Below are 26,689 nucleotides of genomic sequence, written 5' to 3'. Positions count from 1 at the left end.
ATCTGGTTTATAACTGCTTGCATAATTTTACTGTGGGGTGAAGATGGGTAAATCTGAGGTGATGGTGAAAGCAGCATCAGATGTATTTCAGCAGTTAATTTCCTTCTTGTGAGGAGCTCTAAGTCTGCCTTACTTCTATGGCATCAGTGCAGAAATACAGTTCAGTCTGACATAACTGGCAGCATTTTTCACCTCCCTGTATTAAAACGATCTGCATGTGCATGCTGTCTTATCCAACTACTATATCAGAGCTGTCCTATTCAAGGATCCTTGTGCCTCAGACCTGCTGCACGTCCATGACTTGTCTTTAAGCGTTTGTAAAGGACAATGTGTAATCAGCATCTGTCAGGCATCACATTACTGCTTGGGAGAGTGGCTTGCAACTTCATTTAAGATCAATATCGCAGTGTTGTGCAAATGGCACTGCTTGTAGCTAAGATGACGCTTGCTTCAAAAGCACTTGTGATGGGGAAGAACTTCAGTGGGGAATGAGAAGTTGAAAATGTGGCATGATGTATTCTTAAGTTAAGAAAGCAACCAAATGCCGTGCTCTGAGATTTTCTGCTGCTAACATTCTTGTTCACTTCGAGAGATCCAGTTCTCTGTGGTTTCCATGAGTGTTTAAATGAACTCTTTAATGATAAATCTGAGGCAATTTCATGCATATGAAAGCAGTCACAGTGCATGATTTTCAGTGTTCATCCCAATTGGCTTGAGCAGCCTTATTTGAATAAATCACAATCAGGTATACACAGAACATAAAAAGGGGAAAAACCTGAGACTGATCTTGAAGAATATTGCTGAGAAAATGTATACAAAGTTAGAGATGTTTAAACATGCCTGGTCTTCAAAGGCTCCTGGTCAATACTAACAACCTAACAGTCCAGTACCAACAAAAATCACTTAGAATCTCTGCATTGGCAATTTAAAAGCAGGTGGGGAAAAAAAAAAAAAAAAAAGGAGAAACATTCTAGATGAGCTCAATTAGAAACTAGTCTCAGGCTGGTACTAAGAGCATCCATTTATCAAAGGTGTTAATTGAAAAACTTAGTCACCTTTGCAGTCCAAGAAACACACTGCGATACCTGGAGATGCCAAGCTCATTAACCCTCACCTTTTAGTTATGTGAAAGAAAAATTGGAGTGGTGTGTATGTATACATAGATAGATTTTTGTTTACTTGTTTTCTGCATCTCTCTGGTGTATATTCTGTCATCTCCTGAAATTGGCTGATAATGGGGGCAATCTTAAAGACTGATTAAGAATTGAATTCTTAATTCAATTCTGAGTCCTTTTGCAGGACTCAGGCATTGCCTCTCCAAATGAATTCTTTTGCACATGCTACTCTCAGTGGAATACACTCAAATTTAAACAATTATAAGCACAAAATGGAGCTTTTTTATTATTCTTCATTTATGTTGTGGCCTGATAACATGGTTTTTAAAAGTTTTTTTGGTACACAGGGCAAGTGCTGCAGAGAGTTGCTGGCAATGGGGCAGGAAGGGACAGACAGCTGGCCAGAGGTCTAGGGGCTGTCCTCTGGGAATGTGGAGCTGGACCTGCAGCCCACTCGTGGCAAAAGCAGAGCGCCCAAACATCGGTAACATCCTTCTTCCCAAGTGGTGTAACAGGTAAGGAAATGTGGGAAGCGCAATCTGAGGAGAAAGGCTGAAACTTGAAGGGCAAGCTGCTTATTCACTTGCTAACCCTAGAGGTGTGTATTTTTCTTCTCCTCTCTTTCTTCTTCTATTTTCTTCTTCTTTTTTCTTTTTTTTTTTTTTTTTAATAGTGGAGATCTAAATGTATTGCTTTATGGGCCTATACAGAGGATCAGTTCTTTGGAATGGCCTTATTGTAGGAAAGCAGAGCTCACGAGGGGAGGAATGTAAAAGTTAGGTTTGGACAGGAATGAAATACAGGCGTATACGTGGGAGAGGCTACAATCAGCTTCTCCCACCTTCACTCCCACCAGTTCCCAGGCCTCCCACAACTGCAAACCTTGCAATACATAAAGAATAAAAGCCCATGTTATACATGATTTCCCAGAAGAGGATGACAGCGAAATGATATGTTGGGCATAGTGTTACCCTCTCTGTGGCAGCCACGAGAGCTGAGCCCGTGATGGGAAGCACATGTATGCAATACGGAAGATGGCAGAGCTCCGGCTCTGGAATTTGCTCCCTTGGAGAAATTGTATTTTGTCTTGGAATACTTTGAGGACTCCTGCAGCTACAGAGACTGCAGGCTTTAACTTACGGCCACACTTTAAACCAATATCTTCAAAATTACTTGCTGGATTAGATGCTTTCCAGAAAAATCTGCAGGAAAGAGCCAGTCTCCCTATGTGATGGGGAGCACACAACAAGAAAGTAGATTTCCTTTCCAAGCCACCACAGGATTAATGTGTCAGTAAGACAATCTAAGAGGAGAGGGGAGTGTTTGAACAGATTTTAGTTAGGAGTGATGCAGTTTCTTGATATTATATAAATATCTCAGTAAGTATTGAACTCTTTTATGTAAGTACTGAGTACGTCTTTTATGCAAGTATTGGGCTCTTTTATGGTTCTGTGCTCTTTGCCATAGTGAAACAAGTTTCTATTTGGTGAGACATCACACTGAATGGGACTATGCTGAAATCGTTATTTTTTATGAGCAGAGCCTAACAAGAACCAGCAAGCCCCTTACATGCAGTGTAAAATCTCTCTTCCTCTGCCTAGGATGATAACTCCTAATACTACAACTGCATAAGTCCTGAGGATGCCTGACACAGCAGACAAAACATAGTTTGTGATCCTAATAGCTGGGCGTGTTTAAAGTAAATTACTATAAATAAATAGATTTTCTGTTGCATCTGCACAGGGCTGAAACACGGCATGACTTAAAAGCCCTGGACTCTGACCTAGATAATAAAACCAACCTGATTGATGGAGTCTGACTAATCTCCCCCATGCCGAAATTCTCAGTAAAACTGAAACACATTGATTCTGGAAGGAGTGGATGAGACTCAGGTTTCAGGCAAGTTCTTGTTCCGCTCTCAGAAATACTATCTCAAAACCTTTGTGGTGTTAAGTCAGGATTCAATCCGAGTAGAGAATTTGGATGGACCAGCTTTAATGCTAACTTTGCACTGGGGAGGATTTACCTAGGTGCTTGCCAAACCTTGCAGCACACTGCTCATCTAGCAAATGTGCAGTTTGGTGCTCCAAAGGGAAATATGCAAAGTGCTCAAAGGAGAAAAGATGACTCGCCTCACCTGCCCTTGGCACCTTTACCAGGGTGCAATATTACCCAGGTAATATTGCTGTCACCCGGAGCCTGTACTGGCTATTTCATTATAGAGACCTGGAGGCTGATGAGATAACCTGCTTCTTCCACCCTGCTGCCCACATTTCCCTTTGCTTAACCCTACGAGAATTTGAATTATGCCCCATATTGAAGGGCATAGGTGTGAAACCCTAGTGGTATCTTATGGCAGCTGAGCATGAGTCTAATTGTGTATTTTGACATTTGGTGTGAAAAACAGATGAGCTAAGGTACAGGTGAAGAAGGGCAAGGAGGAATGAGACCAGGATGGAAGCTGTCACAGCAGTGTGGTAGATGTTACACTGATTTCCAGTGGAAGCCTGGATTTTCTGTGCTAGACGGTGCAAGTCCCTTGTATGTGGGATTCACTTGAAATTCAGCACTTAAGTAACTTGTCAGCAGCTTGTTAAATAAACATGCTGGCATATTGAAACCGCAATGGCCTGATTCAGCCTTATATTCCATCAGACACACTGCCGCTATGGTCCCCCGTATGTAAACTCCGAAAAAACCCACTGTCAGTGAAAACAGTGAAAGGACTGTATTTCAGAACTAAATATATCCCTCTTATCCCGTGAGAAAGAATAACAGGCTGTCATTCACAGCCGTATTCCCAACCATAACTCATATGCCTTCATCCTCTCCATAGTCAAATCAGACTTCCTGGCTGTAGACAATCGAGTCTTTTTTTTATACATCCACCTGAGCTTGCTTGGTGGCATACACGTCTGGGGACAGCTCTTGTCTTTCCATTGGACATGCTTTGTATTTTCCATCAGTCTTTGGTTCTAACTGTCCCTGTTTTTCAAATTGGTAGCTTAGGGTATGTTTTCCCCCAGTTATATGCCTCTTTCATCCCTCCTTTTCTGATTCTGCCTCTCTAGCTCCTTGTGAATGTTTCTGCTACCCTTTTGCTCTGCTTCTTGTGTCAGTCCATGCCACGTTTCTTTTTTCCCCACTTGCTTCCTTTCTTCTTTGCATTCTATAGAGCCAAGGCTGAAAATGTCTTTTCTACCTCCTTTGCTTGCTTTTCCAAAGAGATCTTTCTGTGGAGCAAGGGCTGTAGTTTGGGAACCACTGCTCTGTGCTTCCTGTTCATTTTTATTCACCTTACTTCTAAGCTTTTCCTTACTCTTTCTTTTCCCAGAATATCTTTTTAAACACCTCTCCTCTGCCAGCCACTGACTCTCCAGTACCTCTCTGTCCTTCCACCAGGCACCAGTGGGACTCCTGATGCTTTTTTCTCTGCCTGTTCCTTGTTCTTGTATCCCAGCATATCTTCATTCACTCTGCGGCAGGAAAGGGGGAAGTGGGAGAATTGGTTCCTCCACCTGCTCTGTATTAACTTGCTGGAGAAGATACCTCTCTGTGGTAGAGTGAAGTGAAAAATCTGCTGGGCTGGGTCCCTTCCTCTTCCCCTTGGAATTTACTCCCTTGTTCCTTTCTTATTGATTAGGACTGTGCTGTGCTGCTCAAACGAAGAATAGATCAGACTGCAGAGCAGACCCATCTGTGCCAAGCATGGTAGGTATTGAGATGGATTACTGAAACAGAAACCAGCAGCAGACAGAAATCCTGTCTGCTGTGTGGGGACCCTGCTTGAGAAAGTAATACAGAAAATGCAGTGTGGGAGAACTGCGACCTAACGTACCCATTGTGCAGGGCACTACTGCAGCATTTCCCAGAAAAAAGACCGATCCAACCTTTAAAACATGTGGAGCTGTATTATAATAAGCTGCTGGCAAGTGCAAGCCCTGAACCTTACTGGTGTTTGTGTCTGTGTGAGTATCTATGACAACAAATAAATCTGCTGTTCGGGAAGTGTCCTTGAGAATATCAGTGGGGGGTTGTTGCATTATGTCGGCAACACTTAGCGTTTTCAAGCTTTTAATTCCCAAGTATTACTGTAGATGGCTATGAGTACTTTAGGAAAATGAACTAATTAGTTACAAGATTTTTCTTCTTGCTTGCAAATGGGACCAACTCAGAGTAATGCTATTTACTTTAGCCGATTCCAGACTTTTGGACGTATAAAGGAATGAATATTTTTAGGAGCTTTAATGCTAAGCAGGAGGTTTAAACTCAAGGTCAAGGGACCCTGAATATCTGTGAGTCCTTTTCAGCCATTTAAGGAAGGTAGGAAGGGAAGCTAACCTAAATTTGTTATAATGGTCAGTTTTGCCTCTGTAGTGCTACAAATCCAAAAGTAGAAAGTGAGTGAAGCCAGGAATTCAGCCTGCAGAATAGTGCTCGGGATGGGTATGTCTGTAAGAACTGGGCTGGAAGTGACTGGCATGACAGGTCAAAGAGCAGCCTGCCCTTGGACTAACGCTGTGGTTTTGGTCCTTCAGTTTTCCCTTGCTGAACAGCAGCTGTAACACCCAGTACACATACTGAGACTTACTGCTTTGGTCTTGCTCGCTGCATCCATTTTGCTCCTGTGTGTCACTGTGCTGTTAGGAACAAGAGCAAGAATACACGAGGCATCCCATGCCTGTGAGCAGAACCATACCCCTGGCTGCCTCCAGACTGTGCTGCCTAACCTCCTGAAACTGGGCCTGTAATTGGGAGGCTAGAGTCCCCTGTAAAATATTTGGAAGAATTATGCACCAAAAACATGATTCTGAGAGCCAAATCATAGGCAGCACTGGGTAGAGGAACGTGCTGTAAAACCTGCTTCCTCTCTCATCTATCGGTGCTTTCTCTGGGGCTTCGTGGTGGGTGTCTCTTGTGTCGCTGTCAGGCTTGAAGCACTCCTAGCTCAAGCATCTGCCTGCTCTTGTTCTCATCCCCCTTGTGTTCTACCCTCTGATGATTAACCTTCTTCAGGCTCTCATCTTGTGTTGACAGCCAGACCCATTTTCCAGTTCTGGCGTTAGCACGTCCCCACTGTCACTGCCTGGCACCATCCATTACAAAGCTCTGTTTCTCAACTGATCACAGATTTTTCAAACTTTTGACAATTTGGGCTGAAAGTTTAGATGCCGAATATCCAACTTACAAATATAGCTCTGAAAATACCATCCCAAATGATTCAGGTTTTTCCAGGAAGGAGACTAGCTGCAGACACCATTTTGCCAATGCTAAAAATGCAAATATCTAATTGGACCTATCCTTTTGATCTCATGATGTAGGACAAGGAGCTGCAACCCTCTGGAACAGATATATCTTTGCTGTCCCTGTAAAAATCCTACCTCCACAGGCTGAGTCTCTAAAAAATTTTGCCTACAGTCTATAGTCACCAGAGTTTTTAGGGCTTTACAGTTGAAAACTGCAGAGGCAGAAACTGGGGTTGTGAGATGGGATGGTGAAACACAGAATAGTTTGGGTTGGAAGAGACCTTAAAGCCCACCCTGTGCCACCCCGGCCATGGGCACGACCCCTGCCACCAGCCCAGGATGTCTCCCCACCCCATCCAGCTTGACCTTGGGCACTACCAGGGATGGGGCACCCACAGCTCCTCTGGGCAGCCTGGGACAGGGCCTCACTGCCCTCAGAGGGAAGAATTTCTTCCGTGAATCTAATCTACATCTACCCTCTTTTAGTTTAAAACCATTACTCCTTATCCTGTCACTACATGCCCTTGCAAAAAGTCCCTCTCTAAAAAGGTTAAGTCTTTCTGAGCAAGTGATTTAGAAGGAAGCAGGTTGAGGAGAAAAGTGGAGGAGGGGGACAGAGTGGTCTGAAGAAGAACCATGCTCGTTATGGCTTTGTAACGTGTGACTGTTCAAATCTGAACGAGCTTTTAATGCCGCTAATGAATAATTTATATGCAAGTATGGCAAGAGGTGTGCAATGCAAATCATGCCCAATGAAAAGATGAATACGTGTCTGCAGATGCTTGAAGTCCTGAGTGTTCCTGCAAGATGCTGAGCCCTCCACGGCACTGACATAGTTTTCCCTGAGCTTGCACTGGTGGTGAACTGCTTGGAGAGCAAGTCCGTGGGGTACAAGAGCATGCTCTTCTGTCTGTAAAACCCTTGAAACAGCCCTGATTTTGTTAAACTTGCGCCTAAAGTACATGAACCCCTCTTTAGAAGCTAACAGGAGTCTTCTTAGGATAAGGACTTAGCTGTGCTAAATAATATCAGGACCTGACCCCATTTTCAGTAACAAACTGTCAGTCAAAGGAGAGATCATTCAGGTAAGGTCACCAACAACTTGTAGTGATTTAAGATATCTGAATGTCTATCTGGAAGGGAACAGCAGAGTTTGGAAAGCTGGTGCAGATGTGTTTATGTGCAGCAGTGGCTCAAAAGTTACGCTGAAAACTGGGAATCTTGACTTGCACCTGAGATATTTTAATAATCTTATTTTTGTTCCTTGATTATTTCAAACTTTTGAAAGTTCAATGAACAAAATAAGAAATTAAGTAAGAGCAGCAGGGTCCTTTGCATATGTTTTTAATCACTATGCAGAGCTGCCAATCACTATAAATTGAAGTGTAAATTCAAGGAGCCTTACAAAAATGGGAAAGCAACATATTTCAGAGTTTGTTATGATTTAGAAAGCAGAACCATTGATACTATCAATGCGTCTCTGGAGGCCTGACACCAGGGTTCAACTGGTATTACTGTTGCAGATACCCGCTACCAAGATTTATCTGTGTTTCACCAAGTATGAGAAATATATGAATCCAGGGGATTCCTGCTGATCCCCCCCAAAAGCCATCAAGCCGCCTCCATTAATGTCAGCGCTCTCATAAATTCTTAGCACGCACTGAAGTAGGCAACTTCTGCCACTGCACAGAAGCTTCCAGAGGTGTCCCCTGCCTCCTGTAAATCCACGGACACCCAATAAAGTAGATTAACTGCAGATGGACTTAATAACAGTTGCCCCTCCTTTGGAATTAGAGGGGTTCACACTTTTAAAAGAGGACAATGGTGTTCCCACAAGCAAGAATGACTGAGGTGTTTTTTTTTTTATTGGCTATCAGATCTTAATAGTTGATTCCAATCAAAGGGAAAACAGGTTGCAGAACTGTGGGCTGCAGTCCTGGCCTCTTCAACATCCTGCTTCTCAGATAATATTTTTATTTAATCCTCGGCACACACTCTCTGCTCTCCCCCACCATACACAAACAACCCTCTCGTTTATGATAACTTATTTTCCCTTTGCTCAAAGAAACCTGGTGGGTTATTTGTTCTGGTACTCCTCTGGTAAGCCAGTGATGCATCTGCATTCCATTCCCTAGCTCCCTCCAGCCCTGAAGATGTCTGCCAAAATTAGTCAATGGATAACTACTCAGTGGAAGCTTTAGGAATGTGTTAGGAAAGGCTTGAACATTACCCATTAATGTTTACAGCTCCTAATTATGTTAATTAATCACTCTTAGAGGTTGTCTCACCCTGCAGCCCAGAGGCAGGATTTCAGTTCCCACAGATGTGCTCTGAACTAACCGGCTCAGGCTCAGATGGCGGCGTGACTGCTTGCAGCAAGGGGCTCAGCATAGCTGACAAAATCTCTCTGTAGGGTCCTGTGCAGGTTTTGCTGCCAGGGCTATGCACTCTCATGGCTGTGGTGTTCCTGTTGGATTTTGAAGCTAGCTTTGAGTGTCTACACAAGGTACAGTTGAGCACCTGGGTGCAGGCTGAGCCACACCCAGAAAGGCTGATGTTAGATGTAAGCTGTTCCTGACGAATGGCCTTTTGGCTTTGCAGGAAGACATACAGACAGCACCTTGTACTAGCACTAATTGTTACAATGCAGAGGTTACTGCCTTTACAAAATCTAAAGTTGTTACCTCTGTCAGAAAACAGAGGTGAAGCTATGGACTGAAAAACGGAAGTCATCTCTTCTGTCCCTTGCTTGGAGGTTTTGTACAAGACAAATCTTGTCCCAACATGAAATACAGCAACAATTCTGGATAAGTTGATTTAGAGACAACAGGAGTATCTCCTCCTTAGATTTTTTTTTTTTGGAGTACTATTATTCAGCTTTCCTGAACCTTCTCTCTTGTTCTCCGTAGGCCTGATGAAAGAACAACATAGAATTTTTAGTATTTAGCCAAAATTTAGCAAATGTGCCCATTTGCTGTAGTATTGATGTCTCTGTAGTTCTGCAGGAAGACGAAGTACTGGGAGAGAAGACCCCCAAGCCTCTGCCATCCCCTTCCAGAGCTTCACCTCCACAACTCAGAGCTTGTCCTCACCCTCCTGAAAAAAGGCTCAGAGGAGAAACACCTGGCTGCAGAGTGATTCAAAAGAAGCTTTGACTTCTTTTGTGACATTCTCTGAAGAACTCACTTTGTGCAGGCTTTCAGTGCACTGAATACATGAGGCTAGGAGAGGGTATGATCAACTTCAGTGAGCAGGTAAGGACGGGAGAAAACTGTGCTGCAGATATAGACCTCTTTCTGAATTAGTTCATCTCTTCCTCATCTGATGCGATTTGCAGACAAAAAAAGATTCCCTTATTTATCCCCAGTTGCAGAACATCCTGTTTTTTTACATTGAGCTCACAGCTACTTCTGGCTGGTAATTTTTGCACCCAAATGGAATGTTGCATACAAGTGGCTTGTGAGTGCGTGATGATCCTTTAATGATGGCAGGGAAAACAAGTAATGACAATATGGATTAGGTGAAAGAGAGCGTTTCATCACCCATCTATAAAAGCTCCTGTGGGCAGTAACTCCTGTCTGTGCTGAATATAAAGCACCAGATGCAAGAGAGGCATTCCTCTGTAGGTTTCTATGGGAGAAGTGCCCTTGCAGGGGTGGCGGAGAAGAAGGAAAGGCATTTTTAAGGGTAATGGGGCATTGTAAAGAGTGGACTGTGATTAAGGGTCTGGTATGTGTCTATTTGGTCATGTTCCAAGGAGTTCCAGACTGGAGCTTGCTCTTTAAAAGAACTGTCTGCCATTGTGGCTCGCTGCACAGAAACTAGTTATTAAGCAATTTTCCTATCAGCTGTTTTGTGAACTGGTGCCATATTGTGCAGAGACTGCTCTCTGTACTGCTTGGTTCCTTGGAAAGAGCTTCTGGCAGGCTGAGGGCACGTCCAGTAATCCCGACGGGGCCGGAGACCGAGACGGGTCCAGATGGACTCGGAGTGACACAGCTCCTCCGACCCAGGGCCAAGGGAGCAGAGGGCAGGGGTGGCGTGGGCTGGCATGGCCAAGGTGCAATCTGTCTCTGTCCTGTTGGCAAGACTTTGGCTGCTGATGGATCTCCTGGCAACTTGCACACACGTTAATATTAACTTCATAAGGAGCAATGTGTTTGGAGTGTGAAACGCGATATGGGCAGCGCCTGACACAAATGAATACTTGCCCTATTCTGTGGAGTTTCAGTGCAAAACCTCTCTATCCATTCATCTTCCTCTTGCCTCCTCATTGCCCAACCCCTGCTACCTAGGGAGTCCTGTGAACAGGCATATTGGCAGTGAACTCGTTTCAACAAAACAGTCCTGTGAAAAAGGGAAATATAACACGATCACTTCCTATTTCTATCTCCCTTCCTCTGCATCAAAGCCTGGGCTGGCTGTCAGGAATGCTCCAAATGAATAAATAAAGCACAGGAACCCCCCGCTTCAGAAGAAGTCTCACTCGCTCACCATGAGGCCTGGCCAATTCTTTTTCTGACGGCACTCAAGTCAGCAGGCAGAGTGAGAAGATCATTCAAAGCTAATCAGTAAAGTGTAAACCTATTATGAAAGCACATTTACCCCTCGCCTCCTCCTTCCTCGAGAAAACCAATCCCCAAATCTGTGGGAATAACACATAACGTACATAAAAGTTGCTATTACTTAGATCCCCTGTTATTAGGTCAGCAATGCCACTGATGAAATGCTCCCCAGAGCGCTGAGCAGAGGCATATAAATCCTCCAAGAAATTCACAGCATAATTTGTTACAGCTAGAGGGCATAAGATACATTACAGCAAAGCCTGTGTATTAGGCTCTCCCCTGTGATTCTTCAGGCTATCTCTGGTAATAAAAACCTCATCTTGATTTCTGATCCTTTGTATTGATTTCTGTCAGAGCAGACTTTTCTTAGACAAAAATACTACAACATTTTTCCATATAATAAGGGAATCCTTCTCTACCCTTCTCCCCACCTTTTTTTTTTTTTTAAATTTAGGGATGAATCCAAGAAAGATTTGTTATCTGGGGACTGTTGGTATACACCGTGGAGAAGACAATGACGACAGTTTTTGCATATGCAGTGCAAAACCCTGAATGTGAAATTAAGAGAAAAATGTTTCTGGTCTGGAATAGCACAGGAAATTGAAAGTAAAGCCCCAGCTATGTAATTGCTACATTTTAATATAAAACTCTGTTATTAATATAATGGATGGAATGTGTGGGAGTCATTTGATTAAAATCCAGGCTCAGAGGTATATAATCACAGCAAGTATTAATTTTGGAGCATTTCTACTCCTGTTCCATGAATAACATAGCTACCTTGAAAAACAGGGAGGCCTACAGGTAGATTGCATTATGTTTTTTTTTTTTTTCAAATGATCTCAACCGTTCAAAAAATCTTTCTTTTTTTTTAGTATTGACCACAGGAACAAGGCAAAACAGAAATCTAGAAAGCTGTATGTGAATAATCTGCCACCCACATAAGAAGAGCTCCATAAAGTTTAATATAGATAAAAAGAATGATGGACACTAGGGTTATTAATTGTAGTGTTACATAAAGAAATATTTTTTGTTATAAAGTAATTGAAACTTTTTTGTTCAACCTATTCCTCTGGGTTTTGCTTCTTTTTTTTTTTTTCAGAGCCTATCTTCATAAGAAGTTGTCTTGGTTTTTGAAATGACTGAAGCTACTCCTATTCCCTTGTGCAAACAAAGTGGTAAATATTTATAACAGTTCTCTGTATAAGAGGAGAAATTTAATACGTGCTCATTGCTTTTGTAATCTGATAGTAGCTGTGCTGAAAGACAACACCTGCTAATTGTATTTCCTATCACATCCCTTTCCAATTGAAGGATGAAGTATGGAAGTTTGGGTTTATTTTTTTAGTACATACAGCAAAATTCATTCAAAAGAATCTTTGTTCCCTTTTAGCTATCTGTTTATTTAATAGACTACGGAAAATGGTAAACTCTGTCAAAAAGCCTAGTTAAAGAATAATTTATAAGCTACATTTAGATGTTGATCTCGTAGACTGGCTTAATGGAGAGCCAAAGTATATCCTGGCAGGTAATAATGTAAACCTTGACACTTCAGATCTGGCCCACTGCTCAGCAGGACAGGCAGGAGCAAGACACAACTTGGCTCTGCCTGACACACGTGCTTCCCCTGTGTAGCAACACGCTGATTTTTCTTTCACCTATTTTGGAAGCAAGTGAATGTGTCTGCCGGGAAAATTATTTTGGTCATCTCAATGAAGGTCTCCCGTGAAGAGCATCGTGGCAGGCAGCTCGGTGCCTCCTCTCTGTCCCACAAACCACGGCATCACTCAGCCAGATCCACATGAGCTGAAATATTGGGTGATGTCCAGCCTCCGCGGAAGCTGATGGCAGCTCTCCCGCTGGCTGCAAAATGGGGACGGGGTATTATCTGCCACATTGCTAAGTCACTAGAACAGATTTTATTAATGAGATCTGTCTAGTCTTGGCTGAAATGGGCCTTAGTGATTTTTAGGTAAGCTGAGGGACGGTTCATTTAAAAGAAGATAGTAACAGGCAGTATGATTGAATGCACTGCTCTGATGGCAACAAGTCTGTTGCTGTCCCTCTGCCACCCGATAACCCCACACCCAGGCACACCACTTAATTGCCATAAACTCACATGCAGCATCTCTTTTAATTGTGCTCCATCAAAATGATCTGTTTTAGCCTAAAACTGATTTTCATTTCATTTTAAAAATCAGATTGTTTTAGATGGGTGGGTAGAGAAGCAGTTCTCTCTGTGGTTATAACACAAGATCAGAGGGGAGCTGTTTTCTCAGTCTTTCTCAGTTGCAGAAGAACAACTTGTCTGACTAAAGCCTTGTGGATAAGCAGTGTTGTCGCTGATTAACTCTGTGTGTGGGTGTATCTTAATCCCATTTAATACAATCACTTGCTCCGGAAAAGCATACCCATAAAGCTATCTGAGAACAGTTAATGTGGTGCTTATACTCACACATTGGCTTTAATCTTTGTTAATTTTCGAGTCTAGATGAGATTCAAGACTACTGAACCTGACTAGATCAGACCAGACAACTTACTGGGTAGTTAAAGACTCCCTACAACTTCTTTAATCACATATTTATATGCTGGGATACTGACTCTGTCTGCCTACAGTCTTGAAGTCTCATCTGAAGTTGGGCCCCTGGGCACATCTGGGATATAAATTTAACAACAGGGTCCCATTTTGCTTGTAAGGCTTACTGAATAAGAAGGCTCAGCATTTAAACTCCACTTTCCTTCTTCAGAGTATTTCACAGATACATGAGGCTCAGGTCACTTATAAAATAGGTAGCAAGGGTTTTGATGAATAGCTCCTTCAGCCACTCCTCTCTGCCTCCAGTGATCAAACATTGGTGTCAGCTTCCTCCAAATGATTATTTGGATTGGTTAGGCTCTTTGGTATCTGCTGTTACTGCCTTGATAGGAAGGATTTTACTTTTAATAGTATCTTGTAACTGTTTTTAAAGAGGTTTACAGCTGGGTTTATTCTCTGGGAGATTGCCTGTTCTCTGTTAATCTCCTAAAGAAACAATTATACACAGTATTTCAGCTAGCTTTCCTCAACCTCTAGCAACAATATAATTGGACACGATTGACCTATGCTAGAGAATTACTATTAGATGAGTAATATTAAGCAAAGGAAATAAGATCTTTCTGTACCTCAGAACATGGGAGTTGTGGGAAGAGGCAGGAAATGGCAGCTCAAGCACTGTGCAGTCTGGGCCCTAAGAGCAGGGTTGATTTAGGGGATGGGGAAGTGCTTTGTGAAAACTGAGGTTTGTAAAATCCTGTGTTATTTTTAAAGGAGGGCTAGATGGGGTAAATATATACTAGAGTCTAAAAGGTAGATAAGATCCAGAAGTACAAGAAAAGAAAAATGGATTGTGATAAACCTGTGTGCTATTTTTATGACTTTTTTTTTTTTAAACAAACACAATTGCTGTTGTATAGTCACTAAAGCCTGACTGAATAGTCAAGGGATAAATAAGAATAAGAATCTTTTCATGAGAAAGATTTCATCAGAAAGCATTTGTGTTTCCAACTGGAAACTACACGCCAGTACACTGAAAGGTCCAGTACACTGAAAAAAACACCGAGTGATGAATGGATGTGACACCAGGTCACAAGATGAATACAACCCCTGTAACGTCACCAAGCAGCTCAAGACACAAAACCACTGGAAGTGATCATACGCAGAGCAGCTGAAATTTTGCTGATAAATCCTGGAACTTCTGGGCCCTGCTTCCCAATTTACTTTTACATACTAACCCACTGGATAGAGTAAATCCTGGAAAAAAATATCTGTATCACAGGAACAGTGTGTATTCCTTAGTATGAGGCTTTACAGTATTGCTGTATCAAAGTTGCCAGTTTCAAACTTCAGCTAAAGTAAACTTCCTGAGAGAACTATAGGTGTCAGCACTCAGTTTAAAAACGTGTAAGTATGTGCTTAACTCTACTGAGACGTGAAGTTTCACTGAGATCAGCAGCACTACTAAATAAAGTTATGTTTGGGGGAGCGTCTTCAAGGTCAGGCCTCAAGTACAAGCATACTTCAGACTCATAGAGGCTGACAGATAACACCAGCAGCAGGCACCTGGACTGCAGTACCAGTGATGTGACGTGATTTGCTAGAGGAAATAATTACTCTTCTGTCTCATGGAAGTCTATGTTACTCTCTTAAACCTTATGTATCCAGCCAGGGAAAAAAGTCAGCGTTCCTAAACTGTAGGTATGCTTTTTATAATTACAAAGCTAGAGCCTGACCTAGCATGCAATTTGAATGCATCCCCAGTTTAATCTTCGTGGGCCTGATTCTGCAGTCAGTCTTTCAAGGTGCACCTCTGATCCCTGCTGGGCTGTGTAAGGAATAATGAATGCTCTAGCCTGGGTTCCCCAATTATTAGCCCTGCTGCTCGTTCTGCAGGTACTGCTTGCAGTGGGATTGTAAAGTGGATTTTGCAATTTGTAAGAACTACAAAATTAGGCTCCCTGGGGCAAATGGTTTTCTTGAGGGGCAAGGGTTTCTCTCTGCTCACCGACACTCGATGAAACATTGGCTGATCTGATCCTCGAGAGTTTCCTTGATATCAGGCCCCTCTGTTTCTCTCAGCTGGCCCTTGATAAATACCTCCTCGTTTCTCTCCTGGACCTCACCTTGCAGGGCATTTACTTGCTTGGCATGCATCTGTGAAGGGCTCATTGCCTTTAAGTGAGGAGGTAGGCTCTGAAAACGACAAGGGAAGAAAACAAAAGATACGAATGAAAAGAAACTTAATACACCCTGGAATGCCAGGTTGACAGTGAATCTCAGCTTAAGCCTTAACTTATTTGTGGGAAGCCAGGAAAAAAGCCCTATGCTCATAAAAAGTGCCTGGATGCACACAATGGCCTATTGTTAGTTTTTCAGCATTAATTAACAACATTGCAATGTACAAAAACAACTCTTTCAGCGTGGGATCCTCGGAGCTCAATGAGACAGGTGAGAAAGCTGCTGTTCTGCAAATGCCAACTTTATCCATGTCAGAAGGGTGCCAGAGATTTTTAATTGAAATTTCAAATGTTTGGACTTCCCATTGGTACTTTTTAATTAGCCAGTATTGTTTTTAATTTGTTCACTTAAAATTTTTATATGCACTGCTTGGTCAGTGGTTTCCTGGTATTTTGTTGCAGCTGGTCATATTCCTTTAGGAAATCGACTTCCCTTGAGGAACAAACAAACAAAAAAGAATAAACAAACCCCCAAACACGGCAATAAAAATCATAGCTCCCCAAGTTTCCCATGATTTGATAACCTTGGCAAGAAGGACTTTTAAACCAGTTTCAAGTCTTACAATAATAATTTCTGCTCCATGATTGATTTTACATGTGCACTTTAAGAGAGATAAAAATGAAAGTCGTTCTGGTATGCAAATACAGAAGCATGAAAAATACCATCTGTCTGGGTGGTCTGAAACTTTATATTTTTTAGTTTGCAATGGCTGATAAAGTTAAGATGTTCTCAGTGTATCATGAGCTATTCCTAGCTTGGAAGGTAGAGAAAAGAGTATATTGAAAATAAAAAAAATTAAAATAAGCTTTGATTTTTTTTTTTCAATTCTAGAACAAAATATTTTCCATATACTTGGAAAGTATTTATATTTTATATTGTATGTCATATTTATGAATGGAAAAGAAGATAAAATCTAATAAGCTGGTTTTGTAATGCAGTGTGTTTTACTCCTCGAAGTCAGTGACTCACATATAGGTGGCAGCATATGTGAACAAAAGCCCAGGACTCTTGGTTTGCACAACCCCCCCTGCATTTCTGCTCCGGCCTTCCACCTTCAGAATGTATAGAGATTGTCCTCAAATCAGCACATCTCACATTAATTTAGTCATAAATTCTCCTTGCTCTGGTGATGTATTTTCTATTATGCTCCAAGTCCTAATTCCAGAGGACTCCCGCAAAGACAAAAAAGCTTCTATCAAAGGTTTGGCCAGCTTACATTTAAGATCTGTTATTCAGTGTTTTTCCATGCCTCAGCCAGGTTCCAAAAATCACTAACAAGTGCCAAGCAAATTTGGTTTCAGAAAGTACACAGCACGTTTGCACACTATCCAAAGTAAGCGTTAGAGGCCCCGTTCAGGAAAGCAATTTACTGCCCTGCCTGCATCTGCAATGTGTGACTTGCACTATGCAAAAGGAATTGGTCAAGGCCACCGGTGAGAAAATATTCAGAAGGATACAAGACGAGCAGCATGCATTTGAACAGCAGCTGCACATGCTCTGATCCTGAATATATGACCCAAAGATGTTGCCTTTCACCCTGAGATCTTATCTTCACCCATTTCTCACTTTCCATTAGCAGTCAAGTGTTTCCAGTTCTTCCCACAGCAAGTATTTTAAAGTATGCACAGGTAATGTTGGTGCTATTTATTTGTATTTTACCTGTAATGTTAAATGCACCTCAGAATAGCCATACCTAGCAGACGTGATGCTAATTCCTCAGTGCTCATTTGGAAACCAGTGGAGGGCCCAAGAGGCTTGCTTCCCAGATTGCAATCTAGAAACAAGATCCACTTCCCTTAGGCAGTTTCCCACTCAACTATTTGCTTCACTAGTGCAATGCTCAAGGGACTGCTGTTCTTAGAAGTTCCCATTAGAGTACTAGTGCCTAGAGGTACTGGTACCATTGCTGCTACTGAAGGGACGAGCAAGCTAAAGACAACACAACTCTTCCATGTCTCTGTAGCACAGCCTGCAAATAGGCAGTGTGTTATGCACAGACAACCTGCTAGTTTTTCTAACCAGATGCTCACTAAGGGAAGTGAGGGTAAGGGATGTTTTATATACAAATATGTTTTCCAGCGTTTCCTGGGAAGATATGCAAGAAGAATAGGGATAAGGGAAAGAAACCTGGGAAAATAAGGAACTGAATGAATATTTCCATGAGCAAAGGTAGTTGTGGTGAATATCAGAGGTGTCCTGCTGGGTGGGCAGAAGGTTCCCCTGGCCCATCTCCTTTGGGACAGAGGCAGAAAAAATGGAATCAATGTTCAGGCCAAGGCAACTGGGCGCAACAGGCACAAGGATATCTCCAGCTTTAGTATGGCTGACTTGCAGTTGATGGAGAAAGAAAGGCTCCTCTACAGAATTTATCTGAACACTTAAGGATGAAATTTCATGAGCTGGCTCGTTAGATGAACAGCTTATTGGCACTGGAAATGGCCAGTTTCTACCTCCACTCTGTCTGCTGGATGGGTGGTCCCTGTCTTCTCCTGCACAGGCTCTGGCACTCACCTGACCCTGCAGTGAACCAGTCCAGCTCTCTAAGAAGTAGAAAATAATCTCCTTTATCTTTTCTCCCTCTCCCATCCCCTCAGGTTAATTCCCTCCCAGGATAATGAGGTGAATCAGTCAACCAAGGCGGCAGCTGAGGGCCAGAGCCATTGCAAGGGGAGCGGTGGGTGAGCGCAGAACAACACGGAGGCCCATGGAGCATGTAAAAATATGGAGGCAGAAAGGCCCATGCAGTAGCACAGCGAGGAGAGCTTCCCTTCACCATTTCTAAACCTCGTCTTCGCTTGGCTCCTCTTCTGAACTGCTCTCCAGTGGGTGCTTGGGGAGCCTGTGATGATCAGCTTCTTGTCACTGCGAATTTACTACCCCCATGTCTCATCAGTACCTAAGGCAGGTGAGGTAAGAACATGCCCACATGAGCAAGACCAAAAGTAGGAGATTCTTATCTCTCAGTGAACTAATACAGATCATACCTATGCTTGAATTCCAAGTCACGAAGCTCTAAGCTAAATGTCTCAGACGCTGATAGCAACAGAGCTACAGAACGTGCTCTGATGTGCAAAACCCACCCAAGGCCTTGAGTAAATATTTGTGCAGCTACCTGTCTGGTCTCCATATGGTTATCAATATGTCTGCTGATATTTGTGTATGAGCTGCAGTCAAAGCCCTAAGGCTGAAGTACAGACATGTCCTTCTACAACAGCTTATAAAAAGAAGCTCTGTTGTATTTGCCCTTCGTGTTTTCCTCATTCTCTTTTCCTTGTACTGTTTTACTTTCATAAAACAAAACAAACAGGAACCACAGGAAAACACCTACCCATGAGTCTGGTTACCCACCTTCAATAACTCACTAAAAAAAGGGAAAAAAGAGATGAAAGAGAAGAGGAAGGCTGGTTAAGACCACACTCTCATTGGACTGTCTTTTCTTCCAGACCTATTCCTTCCTTGCTGTTAGTATTTTCTAAATTAGGGTACAGCCACTGCTTATGTGGAAAAGAGTTTATTTACAAGGAGGAAAAGGCTGTTGCTGACATGAAACGTGCTGTTGCTTGATTGCTTCCATTGCTGGGAAAATGGAGCTGGCTCGGAGCTAGACGGCCAGATAAGCCGGATTCACGGGGAGGAGGCGAGGCGCTGGAAAGGAGCCAGCGAGATAGTATGACATGGCAGGTACAAAAAGACACTTGATCTGAGTGGGAGTCAGCTCCGGCAGGCAAGCTGTTGTGAGGAGTAATGGCGAGTACGTTAATAACAAATGACTGCCTTTGAAGTTGGCCTAGCGGTGGACAGACAGTTGCCAAACAGGGGCTCGTCCTGTAGTGCAAAGCCTTGGAACGAGTACACTGCAATTCAGATGGGTGAGGGGGAGCGCGAAGTGAAGAGCCAATCTGGTCGTGATAAATGAGTCCTGGAGGATTCGTGGCAGCCTAATGGGGAACATACGCAGCGCACCCTGTTTATGAGTGAATACCAGGAGGCCTACACATGTCAGGAACCAAAAGCTGGCTTCTGTTCTGGGGGAGGAGGAGGAAAGCATCGAGCAGCTGTGAGGAAGTCAAGCCACAGCTATTGGATTTTAAGGGAAGCTTTACAGGTGAGCATACAACTGGCCTGGCTTTTCATGCGGTTACTTTGACATCGATGCAGTCATGTCAACAACAAATGAATTGAACTTGGTGTCTCTCAGGATCTTTCCAAGCAAATTCCAGCTGGCTGGGCATGAAAACTGACTGAAGAACTGCACAGAAAAATGGCAACAGGAAGAGCATGAATTTTGTTTAGTAACAGGAGGAATAAGGTTCTGACACATGAGGAAACACCAAAAGAACTTAGGTGTATGTGGGCTAACATGTAAAACAGAGACTTAAAAACTTAAAAACTGCTTCCTTGGCCTGTAAGAACTGATCCAAGTGTACTTCAGGGTGTGAAAGATCAAGATAAAGAATCAGTGTTAGAGTATAGGTAGGGAACAAGAAGATGAAATAGATAAAATTTGAGTGTGGAAGTGAATTTAACAACATCACCTAAAACAGACATATCAGCAGCAGGAGCTGCTGGAGAGATATACCAAGATGTCCAGATGATATTAGTTTAAAAATGATGTAATTGTACCATTGTTTTATCTGTCAGTTCTCTACCATCTGTTGTACATTTGCAATGCATTTTCAGAGCAAATCTTTTCTTCTTTTGTCAAATAAAAGTCTCAAACTGAGGAAAGAAAACTGAGTCCTCAGGGAGCCTGTACAATGGATGGTATGAAATGTTTTAGACTTTTACAACACCTTAAAAAAAAGATTTGGATAGCACGTGCAATCTGAATTAGAGAACGCTGTTTCCATTGTCTTGCTTTACAATTGAAGAAATAAACTATGTTAAGTTCGCTTTCTCTTGACCCAGTGTTCTCGTCCTAATCACAGAAGTGTATGTCACCCTAAACCTCATTGGTTTCGGAGTTCAAGAGATTCCTAATCCTGCCTTCGTTGTGAGGAGGCAACTGCAAAATGTTGGAACTTAACTTCATCCTTCAAGCACTCTTGGGTCTTCAGAGGGAGACGGCTTCAGTGGCGTTTGTGTTCTCTCATCAAGGAGCAGACTTCAGAAGAAAGTCTGTCTGAAAAACCTTTGCCCATCTGATGATGCAAGAGAAAATAGGTATTGAAAGGGCAGAAACAGTGCCAAGACGGAAGGTCAGTGCAAGAGGATGGTTTCAAACAGCCCCAGCAGGAATGTCTCCCTGCTGGCTAGTCTTTGACTTGTCCCTTGCTGTATTGCAGATCTGCTTTCCATGCACCCCCATACTTGCTCCGGAGCTCTGAAGAGTTATACTGAGACGATATGATGACTGAAGCTTTACAGCTATCTATACTTAATGTGCACGTTAAGGAAGACAAAAGCCAATTTATTTCTAACATCACTTCTCTCAGTGCCTCTAATGTTTCTGCTTCTGAATCAAAGGGAGGCATTCTACAGTAGGACATAAATAAATAGCTTTTCCTTGGGGGAAGAAGCATTTTCCCATCTTAAAGAAATTTCTTTGGCCATGTGAAATTCAGATTTGTTAACTTGCCCTACAAACAGCAACTCATTTAGAAACAAATTACAAATATTAGATGGAGACAGTGAACTTGATAATGCAATGCTGCCACATCAGTTGTAGAATAATGCATCTTAATGAAGGCTTCCCATGTGAATAAACCATTATATTTACAAGCTTTTCACAGTTAATGACCCAGAACTGGATAACGAAACTCACATTTTTAGTGTGGTCCTCTGTCAGCAAAAGTATACATATTAATAATTGATGTTGCTGTAAAAATAGGGCATAATAGGAAGATTCCTGAGTTTGTGGGAAAATAGGACTACATGGTCCATTAACTTAAAATGCTTATCTAATGTTTGATGGGCTTTGTCTTTAAAATCCTTGTTTAAATTAATAAGGCAAAATGGACATTTGTCTAAAAGAGAATTTTGTTCCAACTCATCAGTCACAAGCACGCTGATGAGAGAGCTGTTTGATCTTCTGCTCTTTTCTGCTCCCCCTATCCTCCCCAAAGAGAGTTGAGGTTTTACCAAAGTGGAAGACCCACCAGGAGAAGGAAGGAGAAGTTCCCTACACATTCCAGGTAAGCCAATGTGATGAAAGCCTCTGTACATGTTCTCTTTCACACGTAGGAATTCAGTGGCATAGATCATTCTTTCCTAGCTTGAAATGTCTGTCTTTCTGCTTAGTCAGCTCAACAGCTTTTTCCAACACAGACTGCTTTATTGTTCATTATAAAACACTTAGAGGTGTGCAGGCTGGCTGAACATGCTTAAGGCTAGATTTCTACATATAGGAGGCCCCATACTGTGGAACTAACTGCTCTTCAATTGTTCCATTACGACTACACTTACAAGGAAAGATAGTCTTCATTTCAGAGAAATAAATAAATTCATTCTATTTCATGTTTTAAGGCTACCATTCATATTATGCCTGAAAGGTAGATTTACTGCAGCTTTTATTACTGGGTACTTAATTTAGGACAGTTTCCTTTCTTAGATCTGAAACGGCACAGCTGAAAGATATACAGTATGGTTTTAAGAGACTTTTCCAGTATATGTTCTGCTACAGACCGTATCGTCCAAAATTGTAATCTTCCAATAGATGTAGTAATCGAGTAGCATTTTGTTGCTCAGTATCAGAAGTAGCAGAGTTTGCTTCTCTGGAGGACTATATTTCCTAAGCAAAGTAAGTATTTTTAAGGGTCATTTGTTTTCACCAGTAGTGAAAGTGAGATTTTTACATTTGGACTACACAGACAAGTAGCTCCTTACTAGCAGAATAAAGGAACTTACTCCCTAAACAACCAGGGTCCTGTTCCTTACTAACTTATTATACTGAAATTTAAGCTGTGATCCAAATTCTCTTTAAAAGTTTAATATATGAGTTAGCTATGCTCTTGCTCTCTTGTTCCCTCAGTGTATTTTGTCTGGCTGCAGGAAGAATGTATTTTGAAAAAGTCTCATCTGATGAATATTGTGTTCATATAGATTCCATGGTACACAAATGGTGATAGCCACATCAATTATATGGCTGAATTCCTAAATTAGGCACAAAAAAGGAACAACTAAAGAAAATATATTGCATTCATTAAAGCTTCCCTACTATATGATTCACTTCAATGGCTTTGCCAATTAAAGTAATTGTCATATGCATTCAAACAAAGCATTTGTAGTAAGAGGTCTTGTTAGAAAAATATTGAAAAAGGCTGTTTCATAGATTTATATAATATATAAATAAATATTGACATGCAACATTTTTTCATAAGACAAAAGAAAATTTGGACTGGGAGAAACATTCATATTCATGACCATAGAAGTTTATGTAATTATGGTTATGTTTATTTAGATATTATACCTGGGCATGCTGTCAAACATACTAAAAATGGCAAGTATGCTTTGGACTCTGAAAGGCAGTGATTTCATTGCTAGTGTGACTCTAGTCAATGAGAGCCAAAATATTTAGTGAGATTCTTGTGTGCCAGCGTCTTACTACTTCAAAAATAACCAGGTTTGAAAATTATATTGAAAGCCTAGCAGATTATTTATCACTGTTTAGATGTGTATGCATGCCTGGTGAAATAAAACTTCTTGCTGATGTTTAAGCATCATCTAGGTTGCAAATAATAAAAAAAAAAAAGAAAAAAATAAAAAAATCTTAAACTGGATTGAAACAGTCTGGTTGTCTAATACTACTGTGTTTGCCTATTTCCAACAACTGAAGAAATATTTTAAATTTTATGTATTTATGGAATTTGCAGTTTGTTAAGTCCCATATAATATTTATTTAGCCATAACCTTGAATGTTTATACAGAAGGCTATTCTGGGAAATGCTAATTTTTTTCGGACTAGATGAAATGAATTATATTTATCAGGAATTTAAAGAACAAGAAATGTTTGGCAGACTCTTTTCTCAGATATAAATAAAAGCATTACCCAAGACAACATGCCTAAATTAGGGTATGTTTAAAAGAGGTAAGCAGGAGAATACAGTTATTTATTTAAGACCACATAGATCCTTTCATGTGAAAAGGATACAGAAGGAGGAAGACTAGTGGAAATACTATGTGAGAAAATTGTAGATAAGCACATATTGTACCACTAACTGTTTGGCAAGGGTTGAAATTATGGAACAGAACAGTGTGAGAGCTGTGTAACCGCATAAGTCAATAGATTTATCTGTGAGACAAGAAGGCATTTATGCGTGTGCATGTCCAAAGCATCCAGGGTTCAGTCCTATAAATTGTCAAAGCATGTGAAGCACTTGGCTTCAATGGGATTGATTACTTGTGCTCGTTATGTGACAACATGAGCAAGGGAACATCCAGGGCCTTTGGAATACTCCAGCTGCAAAGCTGCAACAGTAGGCTGGGTCCCTAAATTGAGACAGATTTTGTCTTGTCTTTTTGTATTTGTTGTTCCTAGGCTCCTCCTCCCCTTCCATAAATCAATCATTGCAAACTTATCATAACATTTTATGCTAAAACCACTTTTTCCTCTTTCCAGTAGCAAGTGTTTTGAGATTGTAAGTATAATGTCCTGCAGGGTCTACCCTGTGAGGAGAGCCAGTAAGTGAGAAAGCTGCGTGCAGATTCATTATTGGGCTGTTCTGCACCACTTTGAGACAAAGCAGTTGCCAAAAACCACTCTGCAAATCCATTTACGCCAGGCTGACAGCTAGCTTGCACTGCTGTGGAATGGAACAATCACACATCCTGTAACTGTGGTGCTTAATGACAGAATTTATGAGCTAAAAACAGACAAGTGCAAGTATATGCCAGTTTAAAAAATGGAAAAATGGTACATTATAATTGGCCTGTAACTGCAAAATAGCCTGAGCAAGAAAATACAGGTTTGTTTGGACAGCACATGCATGTTTTCCAGACAATTTAATGTTTCCTTGCAACATCAGTGTGGTCAGTGTGGCTTAAACACAGACCTTGGCCTGGAACATTGATTGTGGTGCTAATGCTGGGGCTGGCAGTAAACAGCACTGTGGCAGCGAGGTGAGGAAGATCAGGAAACAGGTCAGGATACAGTTATCAAGATATATGTGCTCTTAGTGAGGGTTGCTTCTCTTTACAAATTAAACTGGTATTGCAAATTGTGATTTATCGGAGATTTAGAAAAACATGTGCTGAGGGAATCATGCTGTTTCTGCAATTAAGCTTTAATAAATAATAATAATAATGAGGCTTTACTTTTGAGCCAAGAAAAATCTCCGGAACATAGACTTCTACTCTGTCATCAAGCAAAAGAAAGAGAATCAAATTCCAGAAAACATACATAAATTTTACAGAAGTAAGTAGACAGTAAAGAAAATAAAATTGGATTAAGCAAAAGACTGAACTATCTTTGTTGCACAAATTTCCATATTTTTAGACCAACGTGACTGAGTTTTTCCAAAAACCATTATTCAGAACTTCAAACAGGCTAGCTCTTTTTGTAAGGCACTCTTTATATGAAAGCAACATCTACATTTTTTAAATAGCTGTAATTATAAGAGAAATTATATTTATTGCAGCAAAAGTCAGGTCTCCTTTGGGATGGACTTGGAGTAATGGATGGCTAGGTCTTCTAATTTATCTAAGTCGTGCAGCATTAGAAAAGCAAATTCAACATATTTACACATGAAGATCTGTGTTCATTTTTTAAGGGGCTGACATGATCATACATCAAAGAGACTTGACCTTTGGAGCTCACTGGCTATCTGTCAGCATGAACCAATGCCTGCTTGCCACTCACTTCCTGGGGAGACCATGGAAGGGAGCGTGGCATGAAAAGTACAAGCGAAACACGAAGGAGGAATATAAAAACATTGGAAAGATGAACAGATTTTTTTTTATGTAGAGGTATCCATTTTTTTTCCCACATCCTTTGATTATATACTTGATAAAGAGTAATGAGTCTGAGTGCGGAATTGAAAACATCAATTCTCTTGCTCCTAAATGGAGGTCAGGAAATGAATTCACTCCATGTGTTTGGTTTTAATTCCCTTCTTCCCTATGATCAAATAGATCTTCCTCCCCATAAAATACAGTAGATGGCTATTTACACCCCAGTTATCAGTTACTCCTACAACTGGCCACCATGGAAAGAGTGCTTGGCTGTGAACCCTCCAATAACTGATACCAGACTTAGACTTCCTCCCTAATGCTCTAGTTTTAAGACTGTATTGTCATGGGATTTGATAGGAAATGATCTCTTGTTTTGCAAAAGGTATGTTTTATAATTTGTTTTCAGTACATTCCAAATATTCACCATTTTAGGTCTGCACTACTTAAAGTCTTTGCCTTTTTCTTAAACAGAGGCAGAATCAGCGCACAAAACTCTGGTTACCTGTGCTGGCCGTGTTTACTGTTAATGACTAGCTGATATTAAAGGCAACAATCCACAACATTTTATCTATATTTATCTTGGTAAAACTTAGATAAATGTACATGTTACTTCCTAAAGATAAGATTTTAAGGTCATTCTTAACTGATGATACATGTTTGTCAGATGTCTGCTACAGGTACAATTAGTTTTCTTAAAACCAAAACCTAGCTAAGTGTAATTTTATCACTGGCTATGAAACTCATCAGAACTGTCTAGTAGAAGCAGAAAGCATGTTTTAATTCAAAATTAAATGATTAGTTTTCAAATTATCGTTTAAGAGCTACAGAACACAGAGGTAATAAATACATTTACCAAATATAGAGCAGGGATGAATGTTTCTGTAAGGCAGGTGCTAAGCAGTAGCTTTACAAAAACTTGGTACGAGGGACGCCCTACTATAGTTGGAGTTGAAGAGAGCTGCAAGGCTTGACACCTGCTAGTGTCTAATGGAGGCACCCAAAGAATCAGTGGGGGACAAAGAAAATATCAACTCTAAGGCGTCTATTCTCCTCCTCAGTTATTTGGTGGGTGCTGGTGTTGGTGCACAAGATGTCGGTGGGAGG

At 41.4% G+C, this 26,689-nt stretch overlaps 1 protein-coding gene and 1 long non-coding RNA gene across 2 annotated transcripts in view; one reads left to right on the top strand and one right to left on the bottom strand.

The window, feature by feature from the left end:
- IQCA1 (IQ motif containing with AAA domain 1) overlaps window positions 1-26,689 on the bottom strand; it is a 105,190-nt gene that overhangs the window by 62,063 nt on the left and 16,438 nt on the right. The window contains 1 exon segment of the mRNA XM_048058326.2: window positions 15,465-15,652. Coding sequence (XP_047914283.2) covers window positions 15,465-15,652 — 188 coding nt within the window.
- Window positions 1-26,689, top strand: part of LOC106034531 (uncharacterized) — an 81,918-nt gene that overhangs the window by 49,845 nt on the left and 5,384 nt on the right. The window contains exons 4-7 of the long non-coding RNA XR_007161209.2: window positions 1,463-1,630; window positions 4,759-4,826; window positions 12,026-12,101; window positions 18,292-18,607. This is a non-coding gene — a long non-coding RNA (uncharacterized lncRNA). The remainder of the gene's footprint in view (window positions 1-1,462; window positions 1,631-4,758; window positions 4,827-12,025; window positions 12,102-18,291; window positions 18,608-26,689) is intronic.

This window comes from Anser cygnoides, chromosome 6 (genome assembly GCF_040182565.1).
Source record: "Anser cygnoides isolate HZ-2024a breed goose chromosome 6, Taihu_goose_T2T_genome, whole genome shotgun sequence".
NCBI classification, from domain to species: domain Eukaryota; kingdom Metazoa; phylum Chordata; class Aves; order Anseriformes; family Anatidae; genus Anser; species Anser cygnoides.
Note: the sequence above shows the minus strand (reverse complement) of the source record. Positions and strands in the feature narration are given on the sequence as shown.